The sequence below is a fragment of the Mus pahari genome, chromosome 20 (assembly GCF_900095145.1).
Source record: "Mus pahari chromosome 20, PAHARI_EIJ_v1.1, whole genome shotgun sequence".
NCBI classification, from domain to species: domain Eukaryota; kingdom Metazoa; phylum Chordata; class Mammalia; order Rodentia; family Muridae; genus Mus; species Mus pahari.
Genome location: NC_034609.1, coordinates 43,925,359 through 43,945,193, shown reverse-complemented (window position 1 = coordinate 43,945,193; position 19,835 = coordinate 43,925,359). Strand labels below are relative to the sequence as shown.

Here is a 19,835-nt window from a genome sequence, read left to right as displayed (position 1 = left end):
CCACACAGCCCTGTCAGCTGACACAGAGTCATGTGAATCAATGAACCACAACTAAAATTCCTGTTAAGGCCGCAAGCATTATCTACACCCATAGTTATAATCTGCCCCACTTTACAGGAAAGGTCTCAAGTAATTGACAGTTGAGCCTGTAAGAATAAAAGAAAAAAGAAACCCTATTTGGGGGAAAAAAAATATATTGTCGAGCAGGGCAGTGGTGGCGCACGCCTTTAATCCCAGCACTCGGGAGGCAGAGGCAGGCAGATTTCTGAGTTTGAGACTAGCCTGGGCTACAAAGTGAGTTCCAGGACAGCCAGGGCTACACAGAGAATATATATATATTCTGTATATATATTCAACTTATTCTTTTCAGAGTTCTGGCCCAAAACAAAAAAAAAAAAAGAAAAACACCTGAATATTAAAGTCTCTTCTTCTCCACTCAAGCAGAGAAACTCATAAATCTCTACCTTCAGCCACAGAGGGACGAAGGCGGGTCTGCTGCCACCAGGTGATTTGAACCGTCACAGTGACAAAGACCTCAGCATGCAGAAAGAAGGCCAGCCATTAATGGTGAAGGGGAAAACGCAGGAAAGGAATGCTTTAATCACAGGTTGTGGCCTCAGCCCCTGCAAGCTTGTGACACCTGCCTGATCAGGAGAGCATCCATCAGTGGGCTTCAGGAGCGCCCTTGGAGGACACCCGCCCACCCCAGTCAGAGGGGTCCACATCCTTTCAGACGTCTCTTAGTCACAGAATCTTGAAGCTTGAGCTCAGGCGAGGTGGGGTTCCCGAACTGAGCCTTAGACGGTGATCTGTTGATTTTCTCTGAAAAAGGGTCTCTGGTGTGAGGTACAGATATCTGGAAACATGCGGAAAGCCTGATCCGGCTGGGGCTCCTCCAGAGCTGGCATCAGGGAGCCAGCACCACAGCTCTTGCTTGCTTCCTCCACCAGCTGCCTGGCATACAGCTGCTCTACCTGCAAGGGCCGTGTGCAAAGTCAGAAGAGAGGTGGAGGGGAAATGGGGCCATCCTCCGCCACAGGTCCTCCGATCCCCTTCGAGACAAGAAGGAGACAGGTAGGCAGCGTTCCTGCGCATGGCTAAGAGTGTTCTCCCAGACCTGCTCCAACCGGGCTGGCTGATGCTCAGACTGTCACCATCATAGCTACTGGAGTGCCACCGCTCAGACCATAGTCAGACAGACCGAGATCTGTCACTTAGATCTTAGGGCCACTGGACAAGCAGAAATTTTCTGAAGAGGAAGGAGCAGGAGAACAGAGGGAGAGAAAGTAAGAGAGAGCCGAGAGGGGAAGAAGGAAACACAGATGAAGAGTCCCAACGTGGGAAGCCATCGCAGAGGTGACAAGAGCCACGTATGGTCTACTCCCCGACCTCTGCCCGGGTCGCTCAGGTGGAGCCCCCAGCCCTTGCTGTCTCTTCTCACCCTGGGATAAAGTGGCAGCCATGTAAATGAGGGCTAGGATTCCTGGGCACCAGACAGACACCACTGCTGGCTCTCACCTGCACCAGAATGAGTTTGGAACGCAAGGGCGCCGTGTCCGGAAACTCCTCCCCGAAGCAGAGGACCACCCTGCTGTCAGGTAGGCGGCTCTGGGTGGCGTAGAACTGCTGGAGCTCTGGAAGAACACAGACACCAGTGAACCGCTGAGCTGTGTGTAGCCAGGGGCCAGGGCTGGGGTGCAGAACTTGGAAGGAAGTCACAGATTCCCCCAACAGTCAAGGAAAGTGGCCTAGGACTCGAGGCTGCTTAGCTAGAAGCCAACCAAGGACCCGTGGGATTTGTCACTCCCAAATACTGCTAGGCGTTTTAGGGAACGTTTGGTCTGGATTTGTTTGAGGGAGACAGGATCTCACTGTGCAGTGCAGGCTGGCCTGGAACTCTCTCTCCATGATCCTCCTGCCCACTAAATCATGCCACATCCCCTAGGGACCCTGCCAAGGTAAAGGAGCTGAGCCTGGGCAGGCTGAGGCCCCGGAGTCTGCATTTTTTTTTTTTTTTTTTTTTTTTGCTTTTCAAGACAGGGTTTCTCTGTGTAGACCTGGCTGTCCTGGAACTCACTCTGTAGACCAGGCTGGCCTCGAACTCAGAAATCCGCCTGCCCCTGCCTCCTGAGTGCTGGGATTAAAGGCATGCGCCACCACGCCCGGCTGGAGTCTGCATTTCTAAGCTGTTCCCAGGCTAGGAATAACCATCAGCTTTGTCAGCTCCAAAAGGAAAGGCTCCAACTCTGCTGTCCTTATACCCAGGGGGAAGTGAGGAGAAGGTTCCCCAGGCTGCTCAGGGAGCACCGGCAGGCTAGGCTTCAAAGGGTCTCCCCAGCTACACCATTGCCAAAGCCATGCGAGAGTACACATGGTCCATGATACAGGAGGCACAAGGAAGGAGGTGGGTGTGACCTATAAGGCAGAGCGGTGGTGAGGTGACTTGGTACTGACCTCTGATGAATTGGTTGGTGTCAAAGACCTGCACCACCTCGTCCCGCTCCAGCTTGTTGGGCCTGCCCTTGCACACCACCGCGTTGCCGCTGCAGAACACGCGGCCCTGGCACAGCCGCTTCACGAACACGCCCTTGCGGTTGCTGTGCAGGAGCACGCCACGTTCCAGGTGCCCAAACAGCTTCCGGGTCACCTGCCTCTGCCGCTCACTGGGGATGGTGTCGGCCGTCGGGAAGCACACGGGCTCCAGGCCATCTGGCCCATACAGCTTAGGCAGCCCCGGCTGGCTCAGAGAGAGACGGCAGCCCTCAAGGCAGGTGGTGGTGGCCTGGCCCACCAGCTTGCCCCCGTAGTAGAAGCTGATCACCATCTGGGAGAAGGCTGTGGGGGCCAAGAGCACAGGGCCCTCAGGCTTAGAAGATGGGGAGCCCCAGTGCCTCCCCACAAAGGCTCAGAGTCTATCCCTCCTTCCAAGTGCTGTTGGCTGGTAATCCCCGCCCCTGAGAGGCAGAGAAAGGCCAACCCGGAAGGCTGGCTGGTCAGCCAGTCTCACCTACTTGGTCAGATCCAAGCCAGCGGGAGACTCTGTCTCAAAAATTAAGACAGGCAATGCCCAAGATATGATACCTGAGCCTCGCCTCTGGCCTCCACGTCTACATACGAGTGAACATGCATTCACATACACATGAACCTACACACATATGAACACGTATTCATATACACATGCATCCGCACACACGTGGGCACAGGTGTGAACATGCATTCATGCATTTCAGGCATACATGTGCACATGTGCATGCACATGCGCAGAGAGAGAGAGAGAGAGAGAGAGAGAGAGAGAGAGAGAGAGAGAGAGAGAGATCTAGAAATCTAGGAACTGCACCAAGTTCAAGACATACGAGCATTGCCAATGTAATTTCTCAGGAGCTGCCCATGACTCTGGTTCCCAGGTCACCCTGCACTCGGTGGCCCCCATTAGAAATGGGAAGAAGCACCCACCTGTGAAGGTATCAACATTATCACAAACACTGTGACCTGGGATTCCCTGGACTCAGATTGAAAACCTCTGTACAATCCTGCACACAGCCTGTCCTCCAGAAAGGCCTAGAAGTGCTCTCTCCACCCATGAGCAGCACAGGCGGGAGCTGTGACCCTAGGGCTACATCCTAGCCATCCCTTCTCTCTGTCACCTCAGGAGCTGGGGTGCAGGTTGAGGGGAAGCGCTCCCTCACGCACTCCAAGTCCTGGGCTTCATCCTCAGCGCCAAAACATAAACATCTATCAATAAAAATGTTTAAAAAGAGAGAAAAGCTTCAGTCTGGCACCAACCGACCATAATAATTCCAACGATCTTTTGGGGGTGGGGGTGGGGACTTTGAACTTGAGCCGTGAGACTGGAAACTTGCCAACCCTGTATTTGGCTTTCTTTGACTTTCCTTTTCTTTGGCCTCTGGCTTCCTGTCTAACAGGCGGCACTGTTGTCCTCTTGCAGGCAAGAACAACAGGATTCCAGATAAGGTTACAAAGTGGAAAGACAAGAAAAACACAAGGCAGAGGGCCCAGTGGCCCCTGACTGACAGCCAGCGTGGAGGCGGGGCTCAGGGAGGAAAGCTGGGACACCAGCAGTCCAGAGCTACCAGCGGGGCGATGGAGAAGCTTTGTAACTGCCATAAACTGAATTCTCCACCGTCAGCAGCCTTGTGCATCCTAAGCTTCACCTCACCACCTCAGGCCAGTCCAGGCTTCTCTCTGGAGCCACACAAGTTGATAGCTCCCCAAACCCGTGGTGTCCTAAGGCTGTGCGGTCACCAGCTGCAGCACTGCCTGGGCAGGCCTGTGTGGGTGACACCAACCAGCAGCTCACCCCACATTCGCTCCCAGGCCCACCGTTAAAATCATGAAGTCGGGATCTGCACTGCTATCATCTATGCTATCAGCATCATCAGCATCACCGCACCATCAGCACCATCACCATCTGCATCACCTTCCGTACTGAATTCTAGCACTGCTTCCTCACAGCTGTGTGACTTGAGGCAAGTGGCTCCACCTCTCTGTGCCCGCTTTTCGTCAGCAAGGTAGAGATGGCAAGAGCCCCAGTTTTGTGGGGGGTCTCTTGTGAGACCACATGAGCCAGGGAAACAGGACAAAATATGGTCTACAGATGAGACCCCTGGTACTACACACGGCAACCCCTGGTCTGCAGGGATTGGGCGCATCCACACATCTGGCCTCTGTGGTGCATTGCTGGTCACCGCAGCCATTCTGCAGGCTGAAGAGGTGAAGAGGCAAGCCCTGCCAGTCCAGCTGTTTGCTGGGGGAGCCTGGCCTTGCTCCCCACAGCAGGCTGGCTTCACCTCACCCTGAAGTGCTGACACACCAAAAAAGCCTCACTGTTTGATCCATTCCTTGGATGCACACAGGCTTGGGAACAAACTGGCAGCCTTGGGATGTCTGACAGCAGAGCAGCACTGAGAGAGACTTGGGGTGGGTGGCAAATACAGAGAGGGGTGCCTCATGCCGAAGCACTCGAGGCTGAGGCAGGAGGATTGTGATTTCATGGCCATCTCGGGCTACACATCTCTCAAGACTGTTCCATAAATAAATAAATAAATAAATAAATAAATAAATAAAATTTAAAAGCCAGCCGTCTGGGTTTCTCTGATAAATAGGAAGTCTATCCTAGCCTGGTCTTAAGACTTACAACGCTGGTTACCACAGGGAGGTACCATGGGATAGCCCTCAGGGTCAAGGCTCTGCACAGTGCCATGGTCTCCCTTACTCCCTTTGGTCCTCCTGCCTCACCCATTTCACCCCAGGTCATCTCTGCAATCAGGAAGCCAGGCTGCAGCTTATCTACAGAGACAGGGGCAGCCTGTGGCCTGGGTTCTGAAAGAAGAGCTCAGGCGCCTGCTCCCAGCCATGGCTAAGGACACCTCGCTTCCCTCGCTTGTGCTGAGGCAGCTGTGCAAGGCTCAAGGGCACTTCCTCCCCACAGCCTGACTTTACCTCTCACTCAGAAGGCCCCAGGTCTGTGCCCAGCCAGCGTGGCCCCAGAATGCATTGGTCAGCAGACGCTCAGGGCCACAGCCCGGTGCTGACAAGGCCAAAGGCTCAGTCAGCCTGTGACCCCGAGCCTCCTGAGTGGGTTATGGGAGCCTTGAGGGCGGGCGAGGAGGCAAACGCCTGCGGACGCTGTATAAGCTAATCTTGCCATCTGCAGCCAGATCTAAAAGGACCCCAACACACGGAGAGTCTGGCACTAGAGAGAGGGGGATGGTTTATTTGTGCTTTTCTTACTTGGTGAGCACCTGCCTCTACCTCCGTGACGGCTCCCAGGGCTTCCCCCTGAGCCCCACCGAGCCCGCCCTGAAACCAGGCAGAACACTGGCTCTCATAGACAGCACAGAGATGCCACCTGTCTCACAGCGAGCAGCAGTGAGGATGGCAGATCCCCACTCTGAGGCCCATCAGCCACACTACCCAGGGCCTGTGAAATGGAAAACGACCTATCTCTGTAAGCTAGAGGAGGCTGACGGCATGGGGAGGAGAAAAGAGCCTGCGAGAGTGTCACCCTTGACTTGGGCACCCAAAGTCACACTACGAACACCAGCCATCACTACCAGCACCATGACCATGGTTGCCGGCGTTGTCACCATCAGTACCATGAACGCCACCACCATCAGGATCCTCAACATCACCACCACCACCATCATCACCATCAGCAACAGCGACATCACCGCCAGCACCACTACCTTACCATCAGAAAAGTCACCTGTGGGAATAGCTTTTTTTTCCAGAAACACCTCTTGCCTTCAGAAACTGAACTTTTGCCAGGCTCTGCAACCAGGTTAATGATCTGCCTTGAGACCATTCAAAATTATGTCCTTGCTCTGTTTCCATACTGTGTTCTCTGCCTGTTTAACCTGCCTTTGAGAGACCCGTGTAACCAACCTTACGCTGCCTCAGCTTCCCAGTGAAATCAGATTTTAAAACGCAAGTTAAATGCATAGCTTAAATCTTAAATTATGTACTCTTCTGTGCCTATGACCAGAGGTGTGTGTGTGTGTGTGTGTGTGTGTGTGTGTGTGTGTGTGTGTGTGTGTACACTATGGTAATCGTTCGCTGAAAACAGCCAATAGGTTAAAAGCAACCTTAAACAAAACAAATATCCCATAAGAGTTGGAAGCCACACGAGGATATAAATCAACAACATGTCTGCAGCTCCGAGTGCTATTCTCAGTCAGCCCCAGTCACTAAAGTAACGTCTTCCCTTGAAAAAAAAAAAAACAAAAACAAAAAAAACTCCAGATCTCTATAGAAAAATAATTCCTTAGTCCTTTCCCATACTGCATTTATTGTGCTGTTCCATAAATACAGAGCAAATCACTTCGTCAGGAACAGACAGACATCAGTCACACACAACAGAGAGACAAAATAACACAGACCACAGAGGAGACAGCCAGAAGACAGAGGTGGGCAGGGAGGGGGAGGGAGGAAGGGGAGAATTCAGATGAAGGCTCGCTCTTCATCTACAGGGCTCCAGGAGGAAGAATCGTCTCACTCATTAAGGCAGCTGTAGAGAGAACTTCGTATGTCTGTATGGACATTGTTCCTGTAAACAGTCAATCTGATGGCCTATGGCTTAGGCAGGAAATAGGAAGAGGGACATCTGGGACAGAAAGAATTCTGGTATAGGGCGAGGCTTGGGAGATTCTCCCGGGGGGATGTGATGAGAGGGACACATGGTCCCTGAGCACAGATAACCAGCCACATGGCAGAATGTGGATTAGAATAAATGGGTTGCTTTAGGTTATGATTCAGTCAGAGAAGAGCCTACCTATATGGCCAAGGTATCTGTAAATATATTTTGAGTCTGGGAGCATGGGGCTGGGAGGAAGAACCAGGTCCAACTTCTACAGACAGCAGTGATGCAACCACACCATCAGCATCAGCATCCACACCAGCATCAACACCATCTGCAGTATCATAGCCATTCAGCACCATCAGTATCATCTGCATCAACACCATCAGCACCATCAGCACCACCAACATCCGCACCAGCCTCAGCACCATCAGCACCAGTACAACCACCTCTAGGACTCTCGCTACGGAGTTGGAAGTGAGAGGAGGTGACGGACCCTGCCCAGGAGACACTGACCAGCTGTGTCCCTACTAGACCACAGTGTTAGTAATAGTACAGCACACAGATTCTCACAGCATTTCACACATGATGAACTTGATGCCCCAAGAGGTCAGATCCCTCCACGCAAGGCCAAGGCAGTCCAGCAACCTACATTCCCTGGTGCAGAGCTGTCCCTGAAAACACTCTTGGCTGACTATAACTGCTCCCAAACCACACAGAACAAGAAAGAAGGTTCAGTCTCCGGAGCCTACCCCTAGACCACACTTGTCTGTGGGACCTCGTGACCCCACCCACGTCATGGGGCTATTTTCAAGCAGAGCCTGTGCCATGCCCGCCCAGAGTACCCTGGTACCTGAATGGTGTGTGTCATAGGCGGCATATCCGGTCACCAGTGGCAGGCCTGTAAGCAGAGAAAAGAAAGGTTATGCCCTGCTGGGCTGGTGCTGCGAGCAGGGAGGACCCAAGTGTCCCTGAGCCATAGATGGGACGCTGACGTTGTTGATATCAGGGCTGGTGGGCAGACCTCACTCTACGTGACACACAGAAACCCACCACGGTGGAGGGGACTTCCTCTGCACTATGGGTTCCTGCCCTTGTGCTAAGCTTCCTTGATACCCCAAGGACCTGTCACCGGATCATACACAATGGTTGGGAATTTGTCTCACAAGGAAGCTGGGGTCCCAGGCAGTTTTGCCAAAGGCACACCCCTGCAGAGTAAGGACCCCTTGCAGGACACTAACACCCACAGCCTGGAAACCTCACAGTCCTGCAAGGCCAGCTGAGACCTCCCAGCAGTTCCTGTCTTAGCAGGAGAGAGGTGAAAGAAGAAACCGAGATGTCTATGAGCCATAAGAGTTGCTCACACACTAAGGTAGGGGCCCAGGTGAATGACCCTCTAAGAATCTACAGCCTGGGTGTACCTCCCAAATACTATCAAAGGGGTGAATCCTTTATTTAGCTTGTGGATCCCACCAGGCAGGTCCTGGTGGCCCATTTTATGGATGAGTAAACAAGAGGCACCACCAAGACATGAAAACTGCCCAAAGTGGTTCCAAGCTACCGTCTATTCCTGACTGAGCGCCTGCTCCTAATGCCCTGGCTCTCTCTGGCTCTGGGGCTACCCTGATGGTGAACCAGGAAGAGACAGGTGGCTGAGAGCTGTGGCCTCCCTTGAGGCTTGGGGATGTTGGCAGACTGCTCTCAGCTTCCGGGGACTACAGGAAGAGACTGACCATGCATGACTCCCTATTGTCAACCAAGACCCTTGTGCCTGCCTGAGAGGCTGCAGCTTGGCTGTCTCGGTCCACGGCTGTGACTCAGGAGCCTTCCACAGGACATGGACCCTAACAGTGGCAAGCACCTCCTACCATAACATAAAGAGCCTAATGATTGTCCGACACCCATACTCACCTGCACTGGGCTGCTGGACCCACCAGTCAGGGAGGATCTGGCTCCTGCAGGCCTCTGGCGGGGATGGGCTCCTCTTGGTCATACCCATGTATTCATCCACAGAAGGCTGACAGAAGAGAGCAGTTGAATCCCGGGTCACCAGCACAGCCCTCCCCAGACACCATGTTTGTAAAACCCAATATCAGACACGCAACTAAATCCACAACTTTTATCTCATGGGATAGAAGCAGAGCTTCCCTTTACAATTCATCAGACCCTAGGCTATAAACCCACTGGGCTGGCATCCTGACTAGCCTTGGCTACGAAAGAGTTCACTGGCCTTCAGACACTGGGCGACATGACCCAGTTCTGGGGCAACCCTCTGGGGTGACACCGAGCCAAGTCTACCGTGCTGAGAATCTCACTCAGAGAGCCACGGGGCTCTTGAGCCTTCAGTGGTAGATGGGTCCAATTAGGAAACCTCCTTCACTTGTGACCCTGGTGTGACATCACAACCATCTACTGGCTCAGGCAAGTTGGCAGTAAAGGCTTATACTGAAAACAAGACAAGGTGGGGGTGGGGGAGATGCAGAACCAAGACCACCCAGAACATCGCAGCGGCCATGTGCCGCAGAGCTGGGCAGCTTGGGGCTAGTGGTGCTGACCGGCTGCAGTGCTCCAAAGAAGACCACACAGCTGATGTGCTGGGGCTAACAACACTCTTGGTTTTATTTTTATGATGTCACTGAGCTAGGGATGGAAACTGGGACTTTGTGCACTCGAGGTAAGAGCTCTACCACGGAGGTCCCCAGCCTTTGTCCCCTTTTGACTTCAAGGCAGGGTCTCGTGAAGTTTTCTACCATGAATTCATTCTGCAGCTCAAGCAGACCTTAACCCCTCCTGCCTCCGCCTCCTGAGTAGCTGAGGTGACAGGGTCTGGGCCACCTGCCGTCTAAAGAGACCTCATCTTGCTTACATAAGCTTAAAGGGTTGTTTCAGCTATGGAAACCCCATTTTGTACAGACACAATATAAAGGCTAAAAACAGACCCACAAAAAGCCATCTGTTTAACTTAAACGGAGCCCACTGTGCCTTCAGTTCCAGGCTGCCGGCCATGCATGTGACGGGGGATTATTCTAAGATGTGTGTTTTGTGTACGCTGCTGGGAACTGTCGTATACACTAGGTGAGTGCTGAGCCACGGGCTGGTCCCCACCACCATTAGTGGATCCTATGGGCCTCAGTCATCCAATCCTATAGCACACTCAGGAATAAAAACTGTGTATTGAAAAGCAAGCCATCTAGTTACCATGAAGGCCAACAGGATGACCAGAAGCGATGGAGACAGCCATATGAAGCCCAGCTAAGAAACAAGGTTAAGACTCCATGGAGACCTTCAAAGCTGCTATTCAATGTGTTTAACTATGCTTGAGTGGGCAGGGCCTGACCAGTAAAGGGAGGCTGGCCTGGGTTGGTAGCTGGGGTACCCCTCACTCTGCCCCTTCAGATAGGAGTGTCACTTCCCTGGAGAGCCCGAGGCTCTCGGTGCCTCCGAGGGTTAGAAGCGATGCCCCATCCTCCCTGGAAGATGCCTGAGACCCCCCCACACACACACACACACTCACCTCCTTGATCAGCTCCTCGATCTCGGAGCGGCCACACTCCATCTCGGGGACTTCGCTCATGCAGCCGGCAGGTGCCACGCCCAGCTTGCCTATGGGAAAGGGGACAGACACCATGACCCAGGGCAGCCAAGCGCGCTGCAACCTTTTCTTAAAATGCTGAATTAAGGAAACCGGGGTGGTGAGCGTCCTCACTGGTTTTGACCAGCAGCTGCTGGAAGGTTTGGGAAAGGCTCAGCCGTTGCTTCTCATGGCCGGGTCATCTGATCCGCCAAGTCAAAAAGGGAGAAGTGGTGGGTGGTGGAGGGGTTGTAAACACGGACTTGTAAAGGACAAGGGCCAGACTTTGGCTTCTTCCTTCTATCTGAACCCCATCGGGTGCATTTTATACCAGGCATTTATGGCCCATATACTGAAGGTAAGTTTGCTAGGCTGGGTGTTTTCAAACACCCAGAGATTTCCTGGAAGGCAGGGAGTGCCAGGTAGCAAAAAATCTTTTTGTCCTTTTATATGCATGTGTGTGTGTGTGTGTGTGTGTGTGTGTGCATGTGTGTGTGTGTGTGTGTTGGTGTGTGTGTACGTGCCACATGGGGAAGTCACACACATGCCATTTTACAGCCTCTGCCTGCCTCCCAGGGGGCCAATGCTTTCATTGGACGGTATCCTGGTTCAGATGGGTTCTGACCCACTTTGTACCTCTTCTCTGGTCAGACATTTGCCTTGTGAGGTTAATCTCCATGAGACACAATGGCAACAACAACCCCTCCGCCCCCCAACCCCCGCCAGGCTCCCCACTCCCAGGAACCTGTATGATCTCTCCCCATTGCTTCATCCAGATGGAGAAACTCACCTAGAATCATGGCTGGGCAAGCAGAGGTTGAGAGCCCCACCCACCCACCCACCCACCTACCCAGAGAGGCAGGCAAACCACTCAAGTTCACAGTACAGTATACCAAGACAAATGCCATGCAAATGCTATGTTCCTCTGCCTCTCCACCCCCAACCCTGCAGGTGATGGGGCTCCACCTACGCTATAAACAAGTCAGGGTCATCTATCAGGTCAAGCCTGGCTGATCCTGGGGGAGCAGGGCTCTGAAAGAAACTTCCCTATTGCTTCAAATCACTGCGAAGACAAACAAACCCGGGAAGTGGGGCTCTTGGGCCTCCCGGAAGCAGTACAGAACGGACCGGGCCCTGGGAGCCACGAGGCTCTGCTGGGGAAGGCCAGTGTGCGTTCATTCCTTTACAGATGCTTTTAGGACCTTACTGCTGGAAGAAACCTCGGGAATGGCGTGATCCTCTCCAGCAGTGACACCCGAAGCCATCGAAACCATCGGTGATGTCCCCGCTGCTGGCCTGTCTAGCTGGAGAACTTTTCGCTGGACCTTACTGCCCATCCCTGCCTTGCCCACTCCTCCCCTAGCCTCCTCTGCAGACTGCCGAGAAGCAGAAGGGAATTCTGAATCACAGATGTCAGCAGAGCCTCAAACCCATCCATATGGGGTAGTTCACACTGAGCTGGGGGGGGGGGGCGCTCCCTCCAGCTTCCGGCTCTGAGCTGCCATGACCCAGAGTCCACCACCCACTCCCTCTGCAGGAAGCTGCCACTTGACAGCACATGGCGTGTGAGGTCAGCAGAGCAGCTCTCTGTGTCTGCTTACACAAGAGAGAACAGCTCTGGTTGGCTAAAACCAAGCACCCAAACCCTGTGAGTGGCATGTCTGCTCTGGCCCTGTGGAGACCAGGGTGGCGTGGGGGAGGTAAAGGAGGTCCCTAGAGGGCTTCCTGGCCCCAACAGATAGTTACATTTTTGTTCTTCCTCGGGGACAATTCGGTAAACTTTATATGGCTCGGAAATGTCCAGCTGGGACCGGTCAGTCACTTCTTCAAAATCTGGGCTCTTGTTCAGAGCACAGCGTAACCTCGTCTTCCACGTGGCTGGTTCAGCTTTGTCGCCCTCTTTAAACTTCCCTTTAAAAACTGCCCAGGCCTGAAGAAAGAGAGAGAAACTCTCAGTAAACACAGAGGGACACAAACCACAGAGTTCAACTCGAAGGCCGGCTGCATACCGCCCGCCCCCTTCCCCAGAGCCTTTCCTGGCCATCAACCCTTGTCCAAGGTCAGCACCCAATTGGACTTCAGGAAGACCACTGTATCTCAACAGACAAGAGCTGGGTAAGGTTCCCCCCCCCCAAAAAAAAAAAAAAAAAACACTCAGCAAAGCTGGAATTTGAACCCAGGCTCCCCACACCCTAGGATGCAGCTTTGGCAAAGACCTCTGGCTTGAAGGGCCTGGAGGGGAAGTGTGGGGGAGGGAGCAGTGTGCAGGAGTGGGGGTGTCTCAGGTCATGAAGCCCGAAGAGGAAAACGTGGATGGCTTCACCAGCACCGTCAAAGACTTTCTGCTTTTTCACATAACGCCCCCGGCATGAAAAGGAACACATATGTGTCCACCAGTCTCTCCTCTTAATAGAAAATCTGTTTTGGCATTTTTTGCATGATTCCAGCCCTTTAGGATGCAGCTAACTGTTTTCCCTGTTACGTGCCTCTTTTTTTTTTTTTTTCCTTAATTTCGTTTTTCTGACCCATCCAAAACTTATGCTTTAAGCAAAGACCAGAAATTCAAAGCAGAGGCCTACTTAATACAGGTGCTTGCTGTGTAAACATGAAGGCCCAGGTTCAAACCCCCAGCACCCACAGGAAAAGATGGGTATGTGTGCCTGTGACCCCAGCCCTGGGGACACAATAACAAGATCCCCAGGGTTCGCTGGCAGCCAACCTAGCCCTAATCCCTGAGCTCCAGGCTCAGTGAGATCTTCGACTGTGGACAGTGATAGACCTCTGGCCTCCAAATGCACACACACGTGCAAATGCGCACCTACGGGAGACACTTATGTTCAAGGCCAATAATGCTCTCTGCACTGTTGATGCCAAATCCTGTATCTCTGCTCAGCAAGAAGCTGGAGGAACATTCCTACCCCCGAGCCTGAGTGGTCACTTCCTCTCTGACATAGCTGCAAACCCACTTTTAGAATTTTTTTTTTTTTTAAGTAGACAGTTTCCAATTCTGGCCTTTATTGTCAATGGCCACTGCTGGCCACACACTGACTTGTGGGCCGTTGTGAACTCCAAAGCAGACTGGAACAGCGACTTCGGGGCTGGGTTTCATGGAAACCTCTGCCTCTTTGCCACTGAGACAGTGAAGGCTGCCCTACATAGCAAGGCATTCCCCAGTAGTACCTCTCCCTGGATGTGGCAGCCCAGAATATGTGCCACGCAAGTAAAGAACCACATCTCCTAGATCACTGGGTGAGCCCCACACTCCAATGGCACCCAAGGAAGCACAGATATCTCAGCAGTGTCTGGGTCAGCAGGCACGTGACAGAACGATGAGATCTCAGTTTATCCCTCCATTCTGGGGAAGAAAGCCTGGAGACCCCAGGTATCAAATCAGACTCCATGGTCAGGGAGCATCCAGAGACAGCACTGGGTACCAGCACAGGTCTACCCTGAGCCTTGCCACATCTGGCCAGAAACCATCTTGGCAGGGCTATCTCAGCTGCATGGTCTCTCGGGGCTGAAGCTACTGAGTGAGTTGTCCTGGGACCCACAGAGGTACCCACTGCTTGAAGTTCTTCTCTGCTGACATTGTGTTGTACCGCGTTTTAAAAGTTAATACTGGGAGTGTAGCTCGGTTGATAAGGAGGACTTGTCCAGCATGCAAGAGCCTTGGGTTCAATCCTCAGCACCATATAAACCAGGTATGGTAGCCCACACCAGTAATCCGAACACGCAGGAGACAGAGAGGCAGGAGGATCAGAGGGTCAAGGTCATTCTCAGCTACATAGCAAGTTTGAGATCAACCTAAACTACTTAAGTTCCAAACTCAAAATAAAGTGAAAATTAACCCCTATTGCATCCTTCAAGACCCTCTGCACACAGAGTAAGTGATAAACAGTTAGGCCTATCTTGAGCGGGGCCCAAGGAATCTCAGCCCTTGCCTGGTTGAGATAAGCTCAGTATCTTTTTCATTCTCCCTCTGTGGTCTACACAGGAAGCAGGCCACAAGACGCTGCCCGTAGACAGCACAAGGGCTCTCTGGTGTGATCCCTTTCCCTGGTAGAAAAGCAAGCATAAAACTTTTCCTTAACACCTGCATGTCTTACAGGTTTTAGCTAGCTGAGAAAAGTGGGTTTCTTACTTAAGCAGACGGCCCCTAAGATGGCGCTATCTGCCCAAGGCCTCTTCCTACGGTTCCTTCAACAGTCAAGATGAGTCTGGCTGAAGATGCGGAGGTACCCGCCCCTCACAGGACAGCTCAGAGAAGACCCTCTCCGCCCCGCTTCTCCCGGCCGCTCGCCCGCCCGCCCGTTGATCTCCCGCCATTCCTGCTGAGATTGATGTCTCATTTCAGATTGCCACACAGAGCGACTGCGTAACCAACGGAAACATCGGGAATCTTGCACATTCTCCTCGGTGCTGTTGAAACGGCTTGCTGGCCGTGAAGAACGTTGCATAAGATGCATAAATCTGGGGCTTTATTTCAGGACTCCTGGTTTGCTGAAGCAGGGAACTGGATGAAGAGAGGCCTGCTGTCTCCTGCAATAACTGAGGCCCCTGGTCCAGGACTCTGCCCTTTTTTCTAGAAGATTTGTGATGGCCTTTCAGCCAAGCACACTGTGCCTCCGAGTTTAGTGTCAATGCTCGTCACTGTATGCTTGGTTAAGAGTTCTCACTGGGAAGAGAAGACTGTGCCCCAGGAGTGCACCATCCAAGACCATTTTGGTAATCAGGGTCTCTGCAGGCCCTGCTCCCCGCGTGAAAACAGTCTTGAGTCAGCTTCTGGTCCTGAGAGTTCAGTGGGCCTCATAAACTTCCACCCCAGCCCCAGACCTACAGAAGAACTAAAGGCAGCGGTTTACAACCTGGACTCCGGGTCAAACCACCGAGGCTGCAGCCGTTCACAAAGTAGAAGTGTGGGCTGGTCATGACCTAAGGCTCTGAAACTCCCAGAGATGAATGTAGGTGCCTAAAACCTTAGGGACACTCATACAGGACTGTAACAACCCTCAGGGGATGTCTGACCCAGCCTGCTTACAGATCCGGGCTGGGCTGGTCCTTAAGGAGAAATCACCCTAGTTCTCCATACTATAAAGGGTTAAGACCTTGGACCGCCCGGTCCTGACCGCAGGCTCTATCACACAGGAGCTATGAGATCCTGGAGAAGTCGCTTCTCTCTGTGGCAACAGAATGCAAACAGGAGCATCACCTGCCACCCAGGGTGAGAGGAGAGGGTGCCGGCTCTCAGACCAGCTGTGTGGCTTGCCCTCAGTGATAGCACTCAGTCCTCTCAGAGGGGAAACATTAAAACACAAGCTCAGGATGTCCCTCGAACCTGACCCAGAAGCAGTTGCAGAGAAGCCTGCCACCCTCATAGCTGATCCCCGCATGCCAAGAAGGAGTCACACTTTAAAAGAGCAAAGACCGAAGCCTTCCTTAGTACATCGAGCAGAGCGTGTCAGAACATCGCGGCAAGAAGAGTGAACAGGGCAGGAAAGTCACTCTCAACCTCATGAGGGAACGTGCCAGAATCAGACACTCCTCTTTGTTTCTCTTGAAATACTGGGATGTTTAGTCATAGAGACATCCCTAAATACCTCCAGAGCCAGAGGGAAACCAGAAACCACTGCATGGGTACACAGGGGGCTTTACCTTGAAGATGGAAGCATCCACCTCCTGGTTGTAATCCTGCTTGCCGGCGTGCTTCCAGGGGATACGGAACATGGTCTTTTCGTCATTTTCCCAGATCAGCCCCGGGTACATGCTGCTATCGATCTGTTCGATCAGCCACTGCCGCAGCCGCCGCCCACCGTTCCGGTCACACATTCTTGGAAAGAAAACAAATCTTTCGGTATAACAAATACATCCCTGTGAGTCAGAGCAGTCCTGGAACGGACAGGAAGATCAGAGAGATCCACACAAAGGTGCCAGCTCGGGAGACATCTGGGCCAGTGCCATGAGGACTCAGCAGTGCCCAGTGGCCCTAAACCCAAATGAAAACCGAAAGGCTGTTCACAGATGTGCCCCACCCATGGCTCTGGCTCTGGGTCCAGCTTTTCCCTGACCCCCTGACCCACTGAGGGCACCTGCTGGAAAGAAGTCCCTCTCCTACGATGAGCTGCTCGCCGCTCTGAGAACCGGCATGACTCTACTGATGCCCAAGGGACCGGTGTTCCTCACAGAGTTTGATCCCAGCACCTGAGAAAGAGGACATCCTCAAGGCTACTTGAAGGGTTGTCCTTTGCCAGCTAGGATAGTAATCGGAATATCAGAGAGTATAGGGTCCTGTTCCCACTGGGATGGAGTTAGAGCTGGAGTTCTGTGACCTTGAAGCCAGTTAACCTTAGAGTGTTAAGGATTCCGTCTGGGAGCTGTGTGTAAAGTACCGCAATCAGTGCCTGTATCCTAGAGGACTCCTCCAGCAACACAGGGAGTTCCTCTTACAATCAGCCCTCAGTGAGAACAAAGGGATAGTACAAAGCCAGCTCAGGGGCTCCATATCCAGGCCAACCATTCCCAGACACTTAATGGCACATTTGGACACTCGCGGGTGTGCTTTTCCTACAGCCTGGGGAAGAGAGAGCGTTTGTACACAGGGACTTGTAGCCAGCATTTACTAGAACAGCCTGGAAATCCCCAAAGCAGTTGGACAGACGCCCACCCTGAAAACCAGAACACAGCACTTCTAGTCTTCCAACTAAAATGACCTCTTGGGGCAGGGAAAGAAAGAAGTTATCATCAGTGAGAAGACAAGATGTCCCACAAAAATCAGGATTGTTGGAAAGAGGCGTGAGGTTCAGAAACTCCAGGCTGCTTGCAGGTGGCAGTGGAGCCAGGAAAGCTGGCAGCAGCCTGAGAGGAGGGAGATAAGGTCTCTCCAGGGCTGGTTTAGCCACACAGCAGCCCTAGCTGCCACCAGTGGGCTTGGAAGGGAGTGAGGGCTAAAGCGGAGTCGGTTTTGAGTTTTATTTTTGAGGCAGGGTCTTGTATCCCAGGCTGATCTCCAACTCCCTAGGTTGATGAAGATGGCCTTGAACTCCTGATCTTTCTGCCTCTGTCCCCCCCCCCCCCTGTGCTGAGGACTGGACCCAGAGCTTGTGCCTGCTAGGAAAGTGCTCCGCCACCTGAGGCGCCTCTCAAGCAAAACAGCTGGGAAACCCGACCTCAGCAAGGGCTCTTCACCTTGGGAAGCCATTGGCTCCCTAAGTCTGAGGACCCTCACAAGAAAGGCGGGAAAGAAAGGCTATCTCAAGAAACCCAGAATTCTAAGACCATGGAGTTCATAAGTGACAGGTCAAAAAGGAATACCTAGGGAGAGAACTAAACTGGCATCGGGTACCCCTAAAACCAAGTAGGGTGCTGGCTTCAACAGTTTGTTCTGGAGAGGAGAGGTTCTTCTGGCTTGATAGTGTCTTGTGTGGCCTCTAAGGATGAGTGTGGGATGGGGAGCTGGAATGGGGGGGTTCAGAGTATCTGAAGATGTGTCCATTGAAAGCCTCAACTCAACCCCTGGAGATGGATTTCTGACCCCATACCCCATGGTCCCTGAGCCTCCTGAAATCTGAAGAGAGTTCCCTGGCATGGCTAAAGCTTTTTCCAGAACAGGAACGGTACTTTCTTGTCAGGGATCCTCAGGTACCCAACACCCCAGAACTGTCAAGGACAGCTGTCTTGGTGGGTGACAGAGAAAAGGGATGTTTGAAATAAATGGTGAATGGCAGACCATGAAAGCTAAGAGGTTTAAAATCCTCTAACCCAGCCTCTTCTACACTGGGAAGGGGGAGAGACTGGGAGGGACAGCCATCCCCTGGGCAGGCACAGCACAGACTGTCAGCACCCTCCCAATGGCAGCATGCACAGAAGGGATGCTTTCTTTCATTCATTCTGCAGATGAAAGAACGCCTCTCAGGACCCGGACAGTCTCCTCTATTGCTTTTGAAGCCACTCTGAGGTCCTAGACAGGCATAGCCTGACTCTCTTACAACTATGGCCAATTAATGGTTTATAAACATGCTCACATGATTATAGCTTCCTCTTCTTGATTTTGAGGCAGCATTCCCTGTGGGCCCAGTCCTGTCTACAGCTAACTTACAACCAGAGCAGTGTCTTAGGTCAGGCTTCTCACAAGGCAGGGGGCAGAGGCTCGCCTAACACAGCTGTCAGCATCTGCACCAGCCGTGTGTGTGGCGGCAGGGCTCACACCACACCGTAATCCCTTTCCTTCAGCCCTGAGCAGCAGTCTGACCAGACTGAGCAGAAATCCATCACAGACCTGTCTCTCTCTGGCCCCAAGCTTCCTCAAGCCACTGAATTCAGTCCCAGTTTTTTCATGAAGAAGCCTGCCATAACTTAAAGGGACAAACCTAGAACTGTCTGTCACGAAACTGCTCTTATCTTTTGGCTTTAAAAGAAAAAAAGTGGGAGCTGCTGAACACCTTGGCACCCCCCAAGCTCCGCCTGAAATCCTAACACTCAGAAGGGGTAGGCGGATAACCAGGAGCTCATTCGAATGAGCCTGGGCTACAGAGTGATACCCTGTCTCAGAAACAAAACAGAAACAAACAAAAAAGTAATCTACCATTTTAAGATTCTAGAACACTCGTGACTGGTTTCTATTAGTTTCTACCCCCTGAGCCCCCTTCCTGGCTGTGGGTAAGTAATCTTTCTCGCCAGGGAAAAATGTCTGCCTCTACAGCCTGGGGCCAAGCTCACAGCAAATCTGATCCTGGGAGCTGCGTGGGACCCACACGGAAGACTTTTCTTCCGGGGCCAGCTGGGCCACTGGACAATCAGAGAAGTCCAGCGCCACTGGGCAATCAGATTGCCACTAGTCAGAATCAAAGCCAGTCGGTCCCTGGGCGAGCCCAGCCGCAGGCTTTGGATAGTTCATGCATAGAAGCGGGGCTGCCGCGCGGTGATTGGCAGATCTATTCCTCTTCATCATGAAGTTGGCCATCAGGCAGATTTTAAAGGGAGAGGTGTTTTTTCATTTGGTTGTTTTTTGTTTTCTGTTTTAAGGAAAGCAGCCCGAGCAAGCACCTGCTAACGTACTGTACACTCCGTTTGGACGAAGGTGGGAGAGCCACAGCCCTGGCCCCCGCGCCCAACCCATCGCGTCCTACCTGCCGCCGGTTCCCACGCTGCCCGCGCCTCCCGGACCGCCCGCGG

General features: G+C 52.7%; 1 protein-coding gene across 1 annotated transcript; it reads right to left on the bottom strand.

Moving 5' to 3' along the window:
• Positions 1–357: 357 nt before the first annotated feature.
• On the bottom strand, positions 358–19,835 carry Irf8 (interferon regulatory factor 8). Its single transcript, XM_021220404.1, has 9 exons — positions 19,790–19,835; positions 16,320–16,494; positions 12,414–12,597; positions 10,611–10,699; positions 9,008–9,113; positions 7,950–7,997; positions 2,455–2,835; positions 1,519–1,634; positions 358–974 (listed from the first exon to the last, which is right to left on the bottom strand). The coding sequence occupies exons 2-9, from the start codon at positions 16,491–16,493 to the stop codon at positions 798–800; spliced, it is 1,275 nt and encodes a 424-aa protein (XP_021076063.1). The 5' UTR covers position 16,494; positions 19,790–19,835; the 3' UTR covers positions 358–797.